The 16,507-nt window shown below is 42.6% G+C and overlaps 1 protein-coding gene across 15 annotated transcripts in view; it reads left to right on the top strand.

The window, feature by feature from the left end:
- Positions 1 to 16,507, top strand: part of CCDC91 (coiled-coil domain containing 91) — a 149,346-nt gene that overhangs the window by 18,062 nt on the left and 114,777 nt on the right. For 8 of the 15 annotated variants that reach the window (XM_083738771.1, XM_083738770.1, XM_083738768.1 and 5 more), the window contains 3 exons: positions 12,150 to 12,217; positions 14,419 to 14,613; positions 15,123 to 15,227. In XM_083738771.1, the coding sequence (XP_083594897.1) occupies positions 12,150 to 12,217; positions 14,419 to 14,613; positions 15,123 to 15,227 (368 nt within the window). Of the gene's footprint in view, positions 1 to 12,047; positions 12,218 to 14,418; positions 14,614 to 15,122; positions 15,228 to 16,507 lie in introns of all 15 variants that reach the window. The other 7 variants (XM_083738765.1, XM_083738777.1, XM_083738773.1 and 4 more) reach the window with 1 other exon arrangement.

Here is a 16,507-nt window from a genome sequence, read left to right as displayed (position 1 = left end):
ATCTCCCTCACCATCTACTAACAATAACAGCCAAACAGAGCAAGTAATTGTTTCTGCGGTCGAAACATACAACCGCTTTTGGCCTCTGTATGGTCAAGGGGAGTTGGAAAAGCTAGCTGATCCGGGGGGGATGGAAGTCATAGGGAAGCCCTCCTCCCTGACACCTTAATTACACCTTCGCCGTCACTGAAACGGGACGCATTAGGGCAAACTGCCCATGAATTAGTACCTGATCAAATACAACTAGTAATCAGGACTTTAAGCTTCATTTTCAAGGAATTGGAGGGGATTTCTTTGTCATTGAATAAACTTTCACGGGCCCTTCTGGCTCATCTACCTTCCTCAACTGAGCTATCTAATTTGCATCAATCTCCTGTGCAGCTTGTAAGTGCCTTAAAGAGACAACTTGACCAGAAATCTCACCTTAAGGGCTCTAGATGCAGGCTGCCACTGCCCCAAAGGAATAAGCAATCCTTGATTTTTCAACCTAATAAAATATGTCTATCCATTTTTTCCCGTGATGCCCCCAGACTTAGGTGGAATAACCTGAGGATGGCTAAAGGGTACCTACGTGATTTGTTAAATATTCCTTTTTTCCAGATAGATCTTATATCTGTAGTACCCCTAAATACGCCCTGGCCAAGGAAATTTATGCTCTCCTTCCAGTCTGCAAGGATCCCACATCATCTTGCAAGACAAAAAGATCGGCTGGCACCCTGGGAGATTGTAACAACAAGAGTCTTTAAGGACACGAGTGTTAAACCTCTTTTTGCCAACATCTTAACCGGCAATGAATGCTCGTTTCCCCCTTCTGTTCCTATAATAAAGGAAAAAACACCTAGCCGGGTACCCCCTGTTCCACCTGCGATCCCAAGTGCCCATCTAGTTACGCTGAGGAATGATCCAATTGCAAGCAGAGATTGGAATATCCCTGAAGAGAGAAATCTTATCTCCTCTTATGGAAAACTCCCTTCAGAAGAACAGCAGGCTATTCTCGATAGATTGGATCTACTCAAACAAAGACTCCTATCGCAAGGGGACCCCTCTATGCCAACGAGAGAGGAGAGCAGGCGCTCCACGTCCCACAAAGCGTCTCCATCAAATGCCTTGATAATCTCTCAACCTGCTACTTTGTTACCCCCTACTGATCTGAATCAGCAGTCACCTGTTGACCAACAGCACCATTCTACCGTGGAGGAAGTCGATAAACTCAATACTCCCGTCTCAGACCTTATGTCCAATCAAAATATGAAGTTGATGATTCCTTTGCTTCAATGCCTGAGCTAGAATCTACCCTGTCTGAAGATCACCAGGAAATGACTATGCATACACCATCCTCACGTTCACGTCCTTCTATACATCTGCATGATAATTCTCCATCTGCGCAGCAACTACAAGTGATGGCTGGAACACCTCTTAGCGCTACCCTGGTTAAGACTGACAACTCTGACGGATCTACTAGTATAGCCCATCAAAGATTTGCTACTACTCACCTTAATGAACAGCTTCCGACCTCACTAATTCTTCCTCCCCGGCAAAGCCCTCCCTGCCTGTTAATGTTACCAAATCATGGATTCAATCAACACAGAAGAAGACCTTATCCGCACAAACTAAAATTACTGATTTCCTTATGGGTCCTCGTTCTACCTCCAAGAACCTATTAAACAACCCAAAGTGACAATTACCGGGACAGCACAAGGACCTGACATTATCAATACTTAGCTGGAACATTGCTGGTTGGAGAACCAAAAAATCAGATCCCGAATTCAGGAAGTACATAAATTCATTTAATATCATTCTATTCCAAGAAACATGGGATGAGGAAGAGATTACCATAGACGGCTTCGATCTTCTAACACTTCTGGCCTCCCCTTCCTTGAAAGGTGGTCGCCCCAAAGGGGGTCTTTTGATTGGGATCTCACTCCAACTTCGCGCCAAATTCACTCTGGTACGGGCTTCCCTGCCTTTTGCTCTATCTGAACTGATCGCAGAAGGGAAGTCCTCATTACTAATTACTAATGTTTATCTCCCCCCTGAAGGCTCAGCACCTGATCTTGATTGGAGATGGGAATCATTTGAAAATCACCTATTGTCGTGTCATACCGAATGCCCTAACTCGTACTCCTTAATTGGGGGAGACTTTAATGCTCGTATTGCCACAAATTGGGACCTACTAACCAAGTCCAAATGGTGGACTCCCCCATGCTTGGACAACTTTGACTTGGAACATACCAGAATTAGAACTTCAAAGGACAATAGAGTAAACAAAGCAGGAGTGACTCTTTACCAAATGGCCATTCGCCTGAATCTAGTATTCTTGAACGGCACCTTCCCCCCCGAAATACCGGGGGAGTTCACTCACCTGGGACTAGCATCAAACAGTGTTATCGATTACTTCTTGATCTCTGCAAATTTGGCCGTTAATGTACTTTCCTTCCAAGTTGAAAACCAACATTTCAGTGATCACCTTCCAATAGTGACCACTTTGTCATTGTTCCGGTGCCAGAAGGACTATAAACACTCAGTCCTTCTGGAAACCTTATCATCGATCAAAATAAGAGGGATCAAATGGTCGGAGGCTGTGGCCCAAAAATACCAGGAATTTTTCCATAGGGAAATCATTGCCTATCTACCTCAAATAACTACTGATTTACAAGATTTCAATTAGGTTTTGAAACATTTTAACCTTCTTATAACAAACCTTACCACCTTTTTTACATCACCTCCTCAAAAGGCGAAAGTGGCGCATTGCAGTGCTGGGGCCCCTTGGTTTAACACCTCTTGCAAACAAGCAAGATCCCTTCTTCATTCCATCTATAATGAATACAAAAACTCTAATGCCCAGGCTCTACCACCCTCCTATTTACAAGCCAAAAGAGCAGACAAACAGACTTTAAAGCTGGCCAAATGCGAGTGGTACCAAAAGCGTTGGCGAGCCTTGATTGCGGCCTCTAGATCCTGCAGACCACAGGAATTTTGGGCTCTGATAAACAAAAGAGGAAGGAAGTACCCACTGGCGATTATCCCTGCACCCACATGGGAACAATTCTTGAGTAAATATTTCTCCTTGGCAGAGGAATCTAACTCACCCACGGAATTCCGAGCCGACCATCTACCTTTGTGGCCCTCTACCGACCCAGACCTAATAATGGACTTGATACTAGATCTGAAAACGGGCAAAGCCCCCGGGCCGGATCTAGTCCCTGCTGAGGCTATTGTTGCGCAACCGAGGTGGTGGGCTGAAATTCTGGCCAAAGTCTTTGATGCAATTAATTCTACGGGGCTTATCCCTAGGTCATGGAAGGAGGCCGTGATCGTACCAGTCCATAAAAAGGGTCCCCCTGCTGACCCAGAGAACTATCGGAACATCAGCCTTTTGTCTATCATCGGGAAAATCTATGCAAAATTTTTGCTGTCTAAGCTGTCCCATTGGGCATACGACTCAAATTTGATTGGCCATGAGCAAGCGGGCTTTAGGAACAATTATTCGACCACTGACCATATGGTAATTATGTATCATCTTGCCAGAAAATATTCTGCCCCGAGTCGGGGGCGCCTATGTGTCGCTTTCATAGACCTAAAGGCCGCCTTCGACAGTATCCCAAGAAACTGTCTATGGAAGAAATTAGAGAGATGGGGCATAGATAGAAGGCTGTTATGGCTTATAACCCAATTACACCATGGGTCGTCGGCTAGAGTGAGACTCACACCGGCGGGAAACCTGTCCAACGAGGTCCCAATAAATAGAGGAGTGCGCCAAGGCTGCATTTTGGCCCCACTCCTCTTCAACTTGTTTATTAGCGACATGAAGCTCTTTCTGAATGAGTCTCAAGCCAACATTCATGCCCCCCGCCTAGCTGATTTTCGCTGCCCTCTGCTTCTATATGCCGACGATGCAGCGATCCTTTCCTACTCTAGAGTCGGTTTATGCAGAGCTCTAAAGATTTTTGCGGCTTATTGCAAACTCAACCATCTGACAATTAATCATGGGAAATCTAAAGTCCTGGTCTTTACCAGGTCTCGGAAAACTTACAGCTGGAAGTTAGATGGAGTCCAATTAGAACAGGTTTTCAAATTTAAATACCTGGGAGTCTTTTTTCACTACAACCTAAGCTGGAAGCCACAGATATAGTATTTACTAAACAAAGGGAAAACAATACTTTATACTCTACTCCAATTTTTTGCGGCCGACGGAGCCTCCCACATCCCTTCTGCATTGAAGGTGTACCACGCAAAAGTGGTTTCCACCCTCTGTTATGCTGCCCCGCTCTGGGCCCCAGGGTCCAATTTAACATCGCTGGGGACATTGCAGAATCAGTTTCTCCGTCGCCTCCTGAAACTCCCCATGTGTGTGAGCAACGCAGCCATACGTCTGGAGTTAAGGATTGCATCATTGGAGACTGTCATCTGGAAGCGAGTCTTTGGCTATTGGCTGTCCAGCTGGCATAGGCTTCCCGACCATTACCTCTTTCAGTGCCTCTGGCGGGATGACTTTGTTAATCCGTGGGTAGGAAAAATCCATGCCAAACTTCTGAGCATCGGAATTTCCTCAGCGGACTCCTTATAGATGAACCTACGCTCAGCCAAAAGCCTTATCGAGCAAAGATTAGCAGACATTGAAAATCAACACAACCTCTCCAGGGGTGGGGGTGTCTGCTCCCCCAGGTATCACGGAATAACCCCACCACTTGGCCTTCCATCATACATGTCATCTCTTTCATCTGTACCACACCGACTTGCATTTATTCGTGGAAGGTTCAATGTCTTTCCATCGAACCTGCTGAGCCACAGATTTTCCTTTTTTTATATAATATTTTTATTATTTTTATAGAGTACAGAAAAAAGAATAAAGAACGTGTTATAAAAGCCAAAAAGAAAAGTTACAAATTTTTCTTACCCTTTTTTCCAAATCTGTTGGACTTCCCCACATCCTCCCAGCCCTGCATTCTCTGTGATACATAATGTCTGCAATTTGTTAACTTATTTCAATACTTATTGTATCTTCCTTTTTATCATGTTACCCAATTTCAAATGCATTATAACCCAAATCATGTACATTTTCATTTTAACACAATAAAGTTGTTTCATTATTCTATCTCTGGCTCCTTGTGCCTTAATTTCCATTTCTTGAATTTAACATTACTGAAGCTAGAATTTCCTAAAAGGTGCAATTTTTAACATTCATACAACTTATAATGTTTTTCCAAATAGTCTTTAAATTTTATCCAATCTTCCTCAAATGTTTCTTCTCCCAAGTCTCGGATTCTGCCAGTCATTTCGGCCAGCTGAGCCACAGATTTTCCAAGGGTTTGGTGTCTCCGCTATGCGAGTGTGACGGGAAAACAGTTGAATCTCTTCCACATATAATGTTCAACTGTCCCCTACATAGCATAGCCAGGACTAAATTCCTGAGTCCTGCTTTACTGCGCTTGGTTGGCAGGCCTGTTGAGTCACATGCCGCACTGCTTCTGCAGGATACAGATCCTTCTATAACTCTGCAGGTGGCGAGATTCCTGAATGCGGTTATCTCACACACAAAAACCACCAAAAAACAACAACAACATCAAAAACTAATCGGACAGTTATGATGAGAGTGCATGACGGATCTCGTCTCCAGTTTTCCTTTTTCTGGTCCCAAGCTGTTATTTGTCACTGCTCAATGACCCACCCTTGCATCGTGGTGTTCACCTTCTGTTGTTAGATATATTGGTCTTTATGCCTCTGTGCTTTTAGGTTCGTACATACTTTATGGGCTAATAGCCGTATAAATAAAGAATTAATGAATTAATGAATTTGCTTTTACTATTGGCAGGATTTATGTAATTGGATGTAAAATTCATTCTAGTATTTCCACTATTTATTTCTAATTAATAACACTATATTTTCTGGTCCTAGCAGTAGTATAAAGCTTTGATTTTATTTGATTTATTGTATTTCTGTGCCACTTTTCATTCAAAGCAGCTTACAAACAATAAATGACAATAGCATAATAAAACAGAAAATAAATATCACAATTACAACATAAGTCATATGATTAACAAATTAGTATAAAACAATAGTTTCAAAATAGCAACTAAAAGCTAAATAAGCCAAGCTAATGCCTGTTAAGCTTGCTCAGCCAGAAGCTGTGTTGGCTGGGGTCCTCGGGCAGTGGGCCATGGGGGAGACGGTGGGGCTGTCAGGCCTATTGCCAGTGAATGTTGGCCCCAGGTAGCCTGCCCAGGCTCTGTTGATGAGGAACTTACCCACATCACTCAATAATCAGGAGGTCCATTCCCACTTGGGGAAGTCCAAGCACGAAGCCTCCACTTCTGACAGATCCCTGCCCTGCTCCTGCTTGCACGCAAGTGGAGTGGAGCGCAAAGCCTCCACTCCCCAGCTGAGAGATCCCTGCCTCCACTCCTGCTTGCCTGCAAGTAGGAGCGGGATTGGGCAGCTCAGCTGAGGAGCTCCTGGCTGCCTTCAGGTGGTACAGGGGCTCTGATGAGGAGGTGGGGGCTCCTTTAAACTTCTTCCTTGAGGGGAGTGCAGCTGCAAACTCCTCAACGGAAAGTGTAACAGAGCCTGCACCTCCCCAGCTGAGTGGCCCGGGTCCAGCTCCTGTTCCCGTGCAAGCAGCAACAGATTGGGGCTCTCTAAACTGGGAAGCGGGAGCTTCGCACTGCCTAGTGGAGCAGCCCAATCTGACTCCTACTTGCCTGCAAGCAGGAGCAAGCTGGGGTGGTGGCAGCGATATCCCTTGCCTACTCGCTTGCCGCCCCAGCCCAGCCTTCCCTTACTCAGCGCCAGGGCTGCATTCAAAATTAAAACTGAAACTTTCCAGAAAACCACAAAGTCAATAAACTTGCAACTCACGAAAAAGCAGCAACACAACAAATTGAAAAAAGCAAACCAACCCCAAATGAATCAAAATCACAAGAAAACATGAAACAACACTTACTCTAACCCAATCGTAAAATTTACCCTAACCCAGAAATGGTCTGGTTAGATAGTAAAATTCATGTTAAATTGCTTTTTTAGGGGTTGTTTTTAAAAGTCTGGAATAGATTAATCTGTTTTGCATTACTTTCTATGGGAAAGTGTGCCTTGGTTTTGGAACGCTTTGGTTTTGGAACAGACTTCCGGAACTGATTAAGTTTGAGAACCAAGGTACCACTGTACATCTTTGTTGTCTCTCTTCATGAAGTATTCTAAGCCAAGATAAAACAGGCCAGTCTCAATTTAATGTGTCTGCTGTGAATTGCACATTTAGGCTTCCTCGTGCGAAAGCCACTGCTTTTTAAAAAGGTTATAACTTTTCGTACAATATCCTTGCACTGACAAAGATTGCAAAAAGACAGTCTTTTCTTTGTTTCAGAAAGCATTTTGCTGTACCTATATAAGTGAATTTACTTGTGAATAGGAGCAACAATCATTCTCCCACTTTAAGTATTTTAAAATCTAAATATGCACACAGGACTTTGTATTTCAGGCCTAGCTCAACACATTCCTCCTCTTAAAACTATCTTCTTCTTTGTCTACCTAAGGAGGCCAGTTTATTATAACAGTGATCAATGTTTACAATGCTGAACTCGCAGCTTGGTTCTTTATAGGTTTGTAATCTGTATCAAGGATCTTTTGATATTCCTTACGATGTTTCCAACTTATTGGATGATGTTTCCAATAGTAATAATAATAATAATAATAATAATAATAATAATAATAATAATTATTATTATTTATTATTTATACCCCACCCATCTGGCTGAGTTTCCCCAGCCACTCTGGGTGGTTTCCAGTCAAGTGTTAAAAACAATACAGCATTAAATATTAATTATTATCTTAATATCTTTGCTATAAGCAGTGGTGTAGGATGATCCCCCCCCCAAAAAAATTTCCCACAAGTTTTCTCACTGATCCGTGTGGGAGGCACATTCACAACCCGTAGCGCTGCATCTGCGCACACGCGGGTTGCAATTTGGCACTTCTGCGCATGTGCAGGCGCCGAAACTCGGAAGTAACCCGTTCCGGTACTTCCAGGTTCGGTGCAGTACGCAACCCAAAAATGCATAACCTGAAGCGTCTGTAACCCAAGGTACCACTATATTGGTTAAGTGTGCCAGTTTCTAAGGTTTTAGCTTTGTTTACCTGCTCAATTAGATCACACTCTAGGGCATCTGAAAATTTGTCTGTGTACATTACCTAATCGGAAACTCCATAATGCAGCCAATCCCTGTGCAGCTTGCTGTAAGTTCTAGCCAGCTGATTGGTGCTTACTGAAAGCTTTGCTTGCCAAGGAACATTTGGAAGTGCACTTTAAGGCTTCAGCTTGTTCCTTTGCAGCCTTTACTGCAAATGACTTTTTGGATTATCTTTGGGAAGTACGGAAACCAGATGGACAAATGCAGGTCTTTCCATGTTGAGCATTAGCAAACTCCATGGTTTCCTGTGCCTCATTTGTGGTGTTGCTTCCTGTCACCTTAACAGCATTCTAACCCCCTTGATCCCTTTTCACTCCTTCCATTCTCATGTCATTCCAGTAGTGGCTGTAAAATATCAAACAGTCTTTGGAATACAGTTCAGAAACAGTACATCTGTGCATATAACCATTAAGAAATAGGTTTCCACTGGTGCAGGCTTTGTGGGTTTTGGCATGCAGTGTCTTGCTTGTGCATAATGAGAACCTAAGAGACTAAGACACACCTGTGTCTATTATCCAAATCTTGCAACAGATGGGGAGGAGATTCATGCATGTGCTTTGGGGTGCTTTTTGGGTCTGGGAAAAAGCAGCTCAACCATACATTGTGATGAAAAATGTGGGAGGCCAGGTTTTTCTCCATTTCATATATGTGTGTAGTAATGAGATAGTCTTTAGAGTTAATCTAAAAATGAAACATGTGATACTTGAAACTGGTGTTATCAGGGCACAGGTCAAAATCTAATATAGTCATAAGTTGTGTGCTGAGTGGAAGCTTGCTTGATTTGTAGAGCCCTGATATCCCTGCTGGTACTTAGACTACAGCTGTCACCCATTTAAAATTTAAACAAGACTTTTAGCAGACTTTAAATCTGCATAAACTATGCTTCTGAAGAGGAAAAAGAGGTAAACTGTGCAGATCTATTGTGTTAATGGGGAAAGAATTAGATATATAATTCTGTGACCATACAAAAGCAGATATAACAAACGCACAAGCATAGGAGGAGGTAGGCGTGAGTAACTGGAGGAGTAGGTGTGTATCTCACATATTAGCAGAATGGGGTGGGACCTCACCATGACAGGATTTTGTTATGTGGAGGCCAGTAGCAGTGTTTGTTCAGTTAACATGAATAGATTTTAGTATCTTGAGTTAGAGCTCCCAAGAGAAATCTTTTTGCAATGTTGGCTTGGTGCTATTGCATTGCCCAAAGCTATGCATAAGACTTGTGAAATCAAAGGGGCTGGACTGGAAGCCCATTGGAGTCCCTTCCAACTCTGCACTTCTATGCTCACCATCATTGAGGTGATCCATGTAACTATTTTGGCAGCTTTCTCATGATGCTACCGGTCTCCTTGCCTTGAAAAGGAAACCACACTGAAGCCACCCGTCTGGAAACAGCACTGAGTTTTGTCCCATTATATGTGGCCTTTAGTTGAGATTACTGCATTGCAGGGGGTTGGACCCTTGGGATCCCTTCCACCTCTACAGTTCTACGATTCTGTGTATCTTTGCTAGGTCTGTTTTCTTGTAGTCTAATGAATTGACTGTGCTTTCAGCAATGTCTAGACATGTCAACATAGACATTGGGTAGCTCTGCTTAGCATCCATCTTTCAGGCCAACAGTGTCCTTAACTTTTCTCCAGACAGCAGTTCTTTGGTAGCCCTCTCAAAGCTGGCACTTTCCAAGGAAGGAGTAGAGAGCTGCTGACATGTCAGCCCCTGGAAGGGAAACGAATGAAACAAATGATAAAATAATTTACATCTTTTATTATTCATTTTATTACTTCTTCATAAACAGCATTTTCTTGAGATCTAAGCCTAAGGGCAGAGGATCTTAGTGGTGTGCTAGCAAGAAGGTTGCTATCTCCTGGCATCTTTCTTAATACATTCCTCAGTGGGGCAGAGGCTTTAATCCTTGCCAGCATGGAAATGCTGGAGCCTGCAGCAAAGGATTATACAGTCAAGTACTTGAGCTATCTGGGAGATTATTTCACTCCCTTTCCAGATCGAGTAACCCAGGAAAATATTAATGCCTGTCTTGGCAATTTGGCATCTTTTAGAGATGCAGGGCACTTGGGGGCTGGTGTAGACAAGCAGTTCCTCTGCAAATGACTTCAACTGATCGCTCACACGCAATGATATGAGTATTGCAGGCATTTTCTAGCCTTCTCATTTTTGAAAGTGCTCTTGGAGGTGTCCTTGATTTGCTTACCATTGAAAGAAATATGTGGACACAAAACCATTCTACATCTCAGGGATCCATGTATGCATAAAAATCAACCACAGTGTACATTAACCTAATGACATCTAGAATGTGAACAAATGAATTTGGCTTTGCATATTGCCAAATCAGTGTTCATAGTCAGTGTTCATCATAATGCCAAGGAAAATGCAGAGCATCCAACATTAATATTACTTTGTCAGTATGCATATTATAAAAACATTAAAAGGCAGGTATTCCCTGGTTGAGAGTCCTTGCTCTTTATGTAATTCATCATCCAATGCTGAACTGGAGCTGTTCCTATTGACCAAAACAGTGTCCATAATTTTTGATACGTATACATTTGTCTTTGATCTCTAGTGACTGGTGACTAGCAGCTGTTTTTCTTTAATCCACATTCTCTGTCTCATATAGAGCCCAGCATATTGTCAGGCTTTGGAGAAGTGGCTCCCTCCCCCGCTTTGGCTGTGCATTAGCAGAACAAAGCAATTAGAGTCCCTTACCAGTTTAAGATGGGACGCAGGTGGCGCTGTGGGTTAAAGCCTCAGCGCCTAGGACTTGCCGATTGAAAGGTCGGCGGTTTGAATCCCTGCGGCGGGGTGCGCTCCCGCTGCTCGGTCCCAGCGCCTGCCAACCTAACAGTTCGAAAGCACCTCCGGGTGCAAGTAGATAAATAGGGACCGCTTACCAGCGGGAAGGTAAACGGTGTTTCCGTGTGCGGCTCTGGCTCGCCAGAGCAGCGATGTCACGCTGGCCACGTGACCCGGAAGTGTCTCCGGACAGCGCTGGCCCCTGGCCTCTTAAGTGAGATGGGTGCACAACCCCAGAGTCTGTCAAGACTGGCCCGTATGGGCAGGGGTACCTTTACCTTTACTTTACCAGTTTAAGAGTGTTTAATGATCAGAGCAAAGGAACAATGCAGCCATTCTCAGAATAAAGGTGCTCCCAATTAAGCTTCCCTCCTACTCCCCCCCCAAGTTATCTTCCTCACTTCCCCCTTCTTGCAGCCTGATTTCGCAACCACTGACCCTTCTGCAAATCAACCTTATCAGCTCTCATTGCCCTTGGAGATATAGGCAGGACACTTTCTAGCGAAGGGGAGTCAGTTATCTCTCTTCCTGTTCTGCTTCTCCTAGCTGTTCCCCACTCACTCTGCCCAGCTGTTGTTTTCCAAACTATGTCCCTCTGCAAACCAATTCTCTAAATCTATATACTTCTCCATTGTTAATGGGCAGCTTCAGAATTCTGGTCAGGAGCAGGAAGAGGGGGAGGTTCCAACCATTCCTCATCAGAGCTGTAATCCTCAGTCTGATCTCTGACACATATAGTATGACAAATGTGATTTTATGAATGAAAAGCAGCATTTGAAATTCACTGTGTAGTTTCTACCTGGTATCATGTTATTCTGTTTTGGCAAAATAGTCAAATTTGAAAATGTTTTTTAAGAGTAAAAAGGGGGGGGATCATGATAATACATGTGCGAAGTAATCTAGCCTTAATTTTTCTCCACATCATTACCTATTTTTCCACTGGCAACCTGTAAAATTCCTTTCTTTAATTACCAAGTTCCTATTTTTGTCATCTCTGTTAGATGTTGAATTTCAGAAATAAGTGTATATTGAGCTTGCTTTTTCATGTTTCCTATGTAGCACCTGAAATCCATGTACCTCCAACACTTTCTGCTGAGGTTCTTCAGGAGTTGTCTTCCACTAATGCCAGCTTTTTCTCTTGTGATCCATTAATTCCTTCAGGTGATGATATGGTGACAGATGGTCAGCCATCAACCAGCACTTTAAATTTAGCTGATCTTAAAGAACAGGTAAAACGTACCTATTTTTATCCTTTATGCACAAAATTGATATTAATCCACATTTAACTCAATGGGACTTAATTGTAAGTAGAAACGTATAAGATTGCCCTGTAAATCATTTTGTTATGTGCATAATATTGCCAGGTCTAGAGTGGAGAGCTGAATTTTTGTAGGTAAAACATGCATTTTTACAACTAAAATCTTGGCTGCAGTCCACCTGACCAAAATCTCTTTAACAGATACATGAACTGCTGGCCTGTGAACTGGCTCTGGTTCTGGCTCTTCAATCAACTTTATTTGTCCTGTCCATGCAAAATTGGTGTAATATTAGGTACTTTCCAGTACCGTGATACATCACCAGCTAAACATTGCAGCTCACCAATATATCACGATACCTGAAATAAGGATGGAGCTATGTCAAGGCACTGGCTGACTTCATGGCTTTTCTCGCATTGTGATTTTTGCCTGCGCCTGCTCTTTAATTTGCTGCCGCCTGCATGAGGCCAGGGAAAGCTGAGCCGGCAGAGTTAACAGGAGTTGCAGGAATCAAGAGAAGTATTTCCTGGCTTTACAGATTTCCTCACATATGATTTTCCATAGCTCACACAGACAAACACACACATACACACATAATGATTTGTGATATATTGGCAGGTCAAAAATTATGAAACTTATATAATGATACGGACTTCAGACTGGTTTTGGATGATATATCAGCCAACCCTACTTTCCGGTCAATCCCATATCTGAGGATCTGAGGGGCAATTGAAATCTCTGCTAAAAAGGGGGGGGGGGCAATTGTTTTAGGGGTTTCAATGTAAACCTCTTCCTGGGCTGAGAGCCACAATGACGAAAAAGGCCCCTGCTTCTCTGCTGATACAGTGAGGGGGGAAAGTATTTGACCCCCTGCTAAATTTGCCCATTTACCTTCTGACGAAGAAATGACCTACCATTTTAATGGTAGGTTTATTGTAGCTGTGAGACACAGAATAACAACAGGAAAACATCGGGTTGACTGAGGAGTGGGCGGCCTTGGCTCTCTTTAATGTCTCTGCATGGGTATGCACTGTGTGTGTATGCATGCATGTGCAAAAGTGTCATGGTAGCTAGTAATGCCCACTGTTGGCAGACAGCCCTCAGAGGGGTTGTTGTGAAACCCTTTGGTCAAAAAAGATTGAAAGAGGTTAGCACTTGTGACCAATTTCAGAGCTGCAGCACCCTATTGCAACCATGGAGCCCATTTGAAATCAGTGCTACAACTGCACCATCATGTCTTTAATTAAGTACTGTTGCTTTTGATAGTTTGTAGTCACAGGTTTGGGACGCAGGTGGCGCTGTGGGTTAAAGCCTCAGCGCTTAGGACTTGCCGATCGAAAGGTCGGCGGTTCGAATCCCTGCGGCGGGGTGCGCTCCCGCTCCTCGGTCCCAGCGCCTGCCAACCTAGCAGTTCGAAAGCACCTCCGGGTGCAAGTAGATAAATAGGGACCGCTTACCAGCGGGAAGGTAAACGGCGTTTCCGTGTGCGGCTCTGGCTTGCCAGAGCAGCGATGTCACGCTGGCCATGTGACCCGGAAGTGTCTCCGGACAGCGCTGGCCCCTGGCCTCTTGAGTGAGATGGGCGCACAACCCCAGAGTCTGTCAAGACTGGCCCGTACGGGCAGGGGTACCTTTACCTTACCTTTTAGTCACAGGTCACATCAGGTGGGTTGGAGCCAAAATTTTGTCTCTCTCTTTGATCTGTAGCAATGTGCCCTGTGCATTTTGAAATGGAAGCTATGATACTGACCAGCTTGAGAAGAATATTGCATTTTCTTTTTGTCATTGTATTTTTTCTTATAGTTATGTAATCCATTAGAATAATTAAAAGAAACCCAGTGGTATTTTTGGCACTTTCCCCCTTCAGCAGCAGACTTCCTGTGCCATGCTGATTTTGAGACTCTTCTCAGTTTCAAAAATGTCTTGCTACAGGGACTGCATTGGGTAAGTTCTGCTGTTTGGGAAACCAAGGTCACCTTGGACACACACAATTAGTGGCATGCTTCATTGGCTCATTGCGAAAATCCCTCTTATTCAGACAAGCCTGGAACTATATATATTTTCATATACCTTTATTATCTGCATCTCAGGAAGGTATTGCTATGGAAATGGTTTCTCATTGTAATTTTTATCTCTTGTCATTTCTATGCATTTTTGTATCTTCAATGAAATAGGTTCCATTATCAGTTGATCCTTCTTTGAATGTACCAGTTTCCTGCCTGAGTGTAACTGAAGATGTGGAAACAGCAAGTGAAAATGATAGGAAACTAGAATTGGATGAAGCAAATAAAGAAACACTTCAGCAAACACTTTCAAGTCTAGAAGTTAAACTTAAAGCGGCTGATGAAGAAAAATGTAGAATAAAAAAGGTATAACTAAAACTCCTCAGCGCCATCCTTTGAAATCTATGGGCAATTTCATTATGGTTGTAGCTGCCAACATCACCTATAGTTAGACTTGTCTAACACTTTCCAGTCCAAGATCCTGTCCTCAGTTGCTGTTTGCTTTGCCCAAATCTAACCATTTTGGTTTCCTTTCCATGCTGGGTGTCTGACTCAGTTTGACTTATTTGGAAAGTTTCAGGAAAGAAGGTCAAGATCCTTCGGAGAACAAGGTGGAAAAATGTTATTTTGCTGATAGTCTAGGAATATGTTGTAGGGGCTCTCTCTTTCTATATATATACACCTTTCTGGTGAATATATTAATACTGTTAATTCTGCTGAGCTTAAAAAACCCTTAAATTCAGTGGCTTATCAATTTCCCTCTTTGCCCAAAAGTTGACTAATATTTAATTGTTTAATTTTTTTTGTGGAAAGTCTGGCTTAGAATTTAAAAATAGGTTCAGTATTTCTTCATGTTAATCTTAAATCTTTTTTAGGAGTTAGAAGATTTGTTGGAAAAATACAGGATTCTGGAAACAGATTTCCTGAAACACAAGGAGGATAAATTGATTTCACATGAAGATCAGTACAACAAGCTTCAGGTAACTTGTTTTTCTCTCACCACTTCCCTAAGGCTAAATATGTGGTCCAATACACATTTTTCTTTTTCAGTGACTTGCATGGTTGCCTGAAAGTTTGAAAAACATTTTTTTCTTTCAGAACAGGACTTTAAAAAAGTAGAAGCTCTCTTGCCACTGAATTTTATAACATAAAGCCATGGGTCCTCTCTTCCAAAGGTTAACCCTTCCCCCCAAAAACCAAAACCAAAAAATGCATCTCATCAGCTGTTTGGCATTTTCATAGGCAAACATTCAATTTCTATCAGTTTTTCAGTGCTTTGGAGAACTTGTAACAATGACTTCAACATTTTAATCTTTTTCTTTTCTCTGGAAGTATCACATGGTATTTCCCTTTGACGGTGTTTGTCTGGAATGAACGTATAATTATTTTGCCAATGGCTGCTCTCCATTATTTGGTGGTTACAAATTCAAAGGAAGCCAAGAGAGGTGGTTTGGTATCTGTGTGTTACATGCAACTAAATCATTCCTCGAGTATGCCCACAGAATTTTATGGATGAATTGGTTAAGTCCATTGATTTCAGTGGGATTACTTTGAGTATGACTTAGATGGGCACATGACTCAAATTCATGTTTTCACATTTGCTCCATACTAGGCATAATTTGCCCATAAAGGTTGAGTACATAATGTCTTCATTTAGTAAATAAATTGAAAATATTCTTTGTGTGGAAGTGATGTCATGGGTGTCTGAGAGCCACTTGTTACCAGCTTTGACACCTGTTGCCCTATGTAAAAAAAAGGTAAAGGTAAATGATCCCATAAAGTAATTCTATAAAGTGGTTTTTTTGGAGCGGCCTCTGCAGCATTTGTTTGGGGGAATGTTTAATGACTCACAATCAGCCCATGGAGCGATAGGCCGTTTGTGAGTGCTCCAGCATGGTGGCCAAGACAACAAAGCAGAGCTGACGATGGAGGAAACCAAGAGAAGTGAAGGTTGCCTTTCATTGTATCTACCTATTATTTCAACCAAATACCTCTCTAAATAGGCACAAGTTATTTAGGCTAAAAGTAATTAAGTTGTATTAAAGCTGAAGCTGTGGGAAACCCCAAAAATTTCATGTACAAAAAAGTTACAAGCCAGTCTATTTATAAGTCAGTTTATTTTTCAGTCCAAGATTATTAAATGCTATTTGCTATTTAGCAATCAGAGATCTAGGAATAGGGATAGGTAAAACTTGAAACAAGAACAACTTTTATGTAGATAGGCCTATGTAACTGTTAACATTTTTTGATCAGCCAATCA

Source organism: Podarcis gaigeae, assembly GCF_964106915.1.
Source record: "Podarcis gaigeae genome assembly, chromosome: 5".
Classification (NCBI taxonomy): Eukaryota; Metazoa; Chordata; class Lepidosauria; order Squamata; family Lacertidae; genus Podarcis; species Podarcis gaigeae.
The sequence above is the reverse complement of the archived record's forward strand: the minus strand, read 5'-3'. Positions and strand labels throughout refer to the sequence as shown.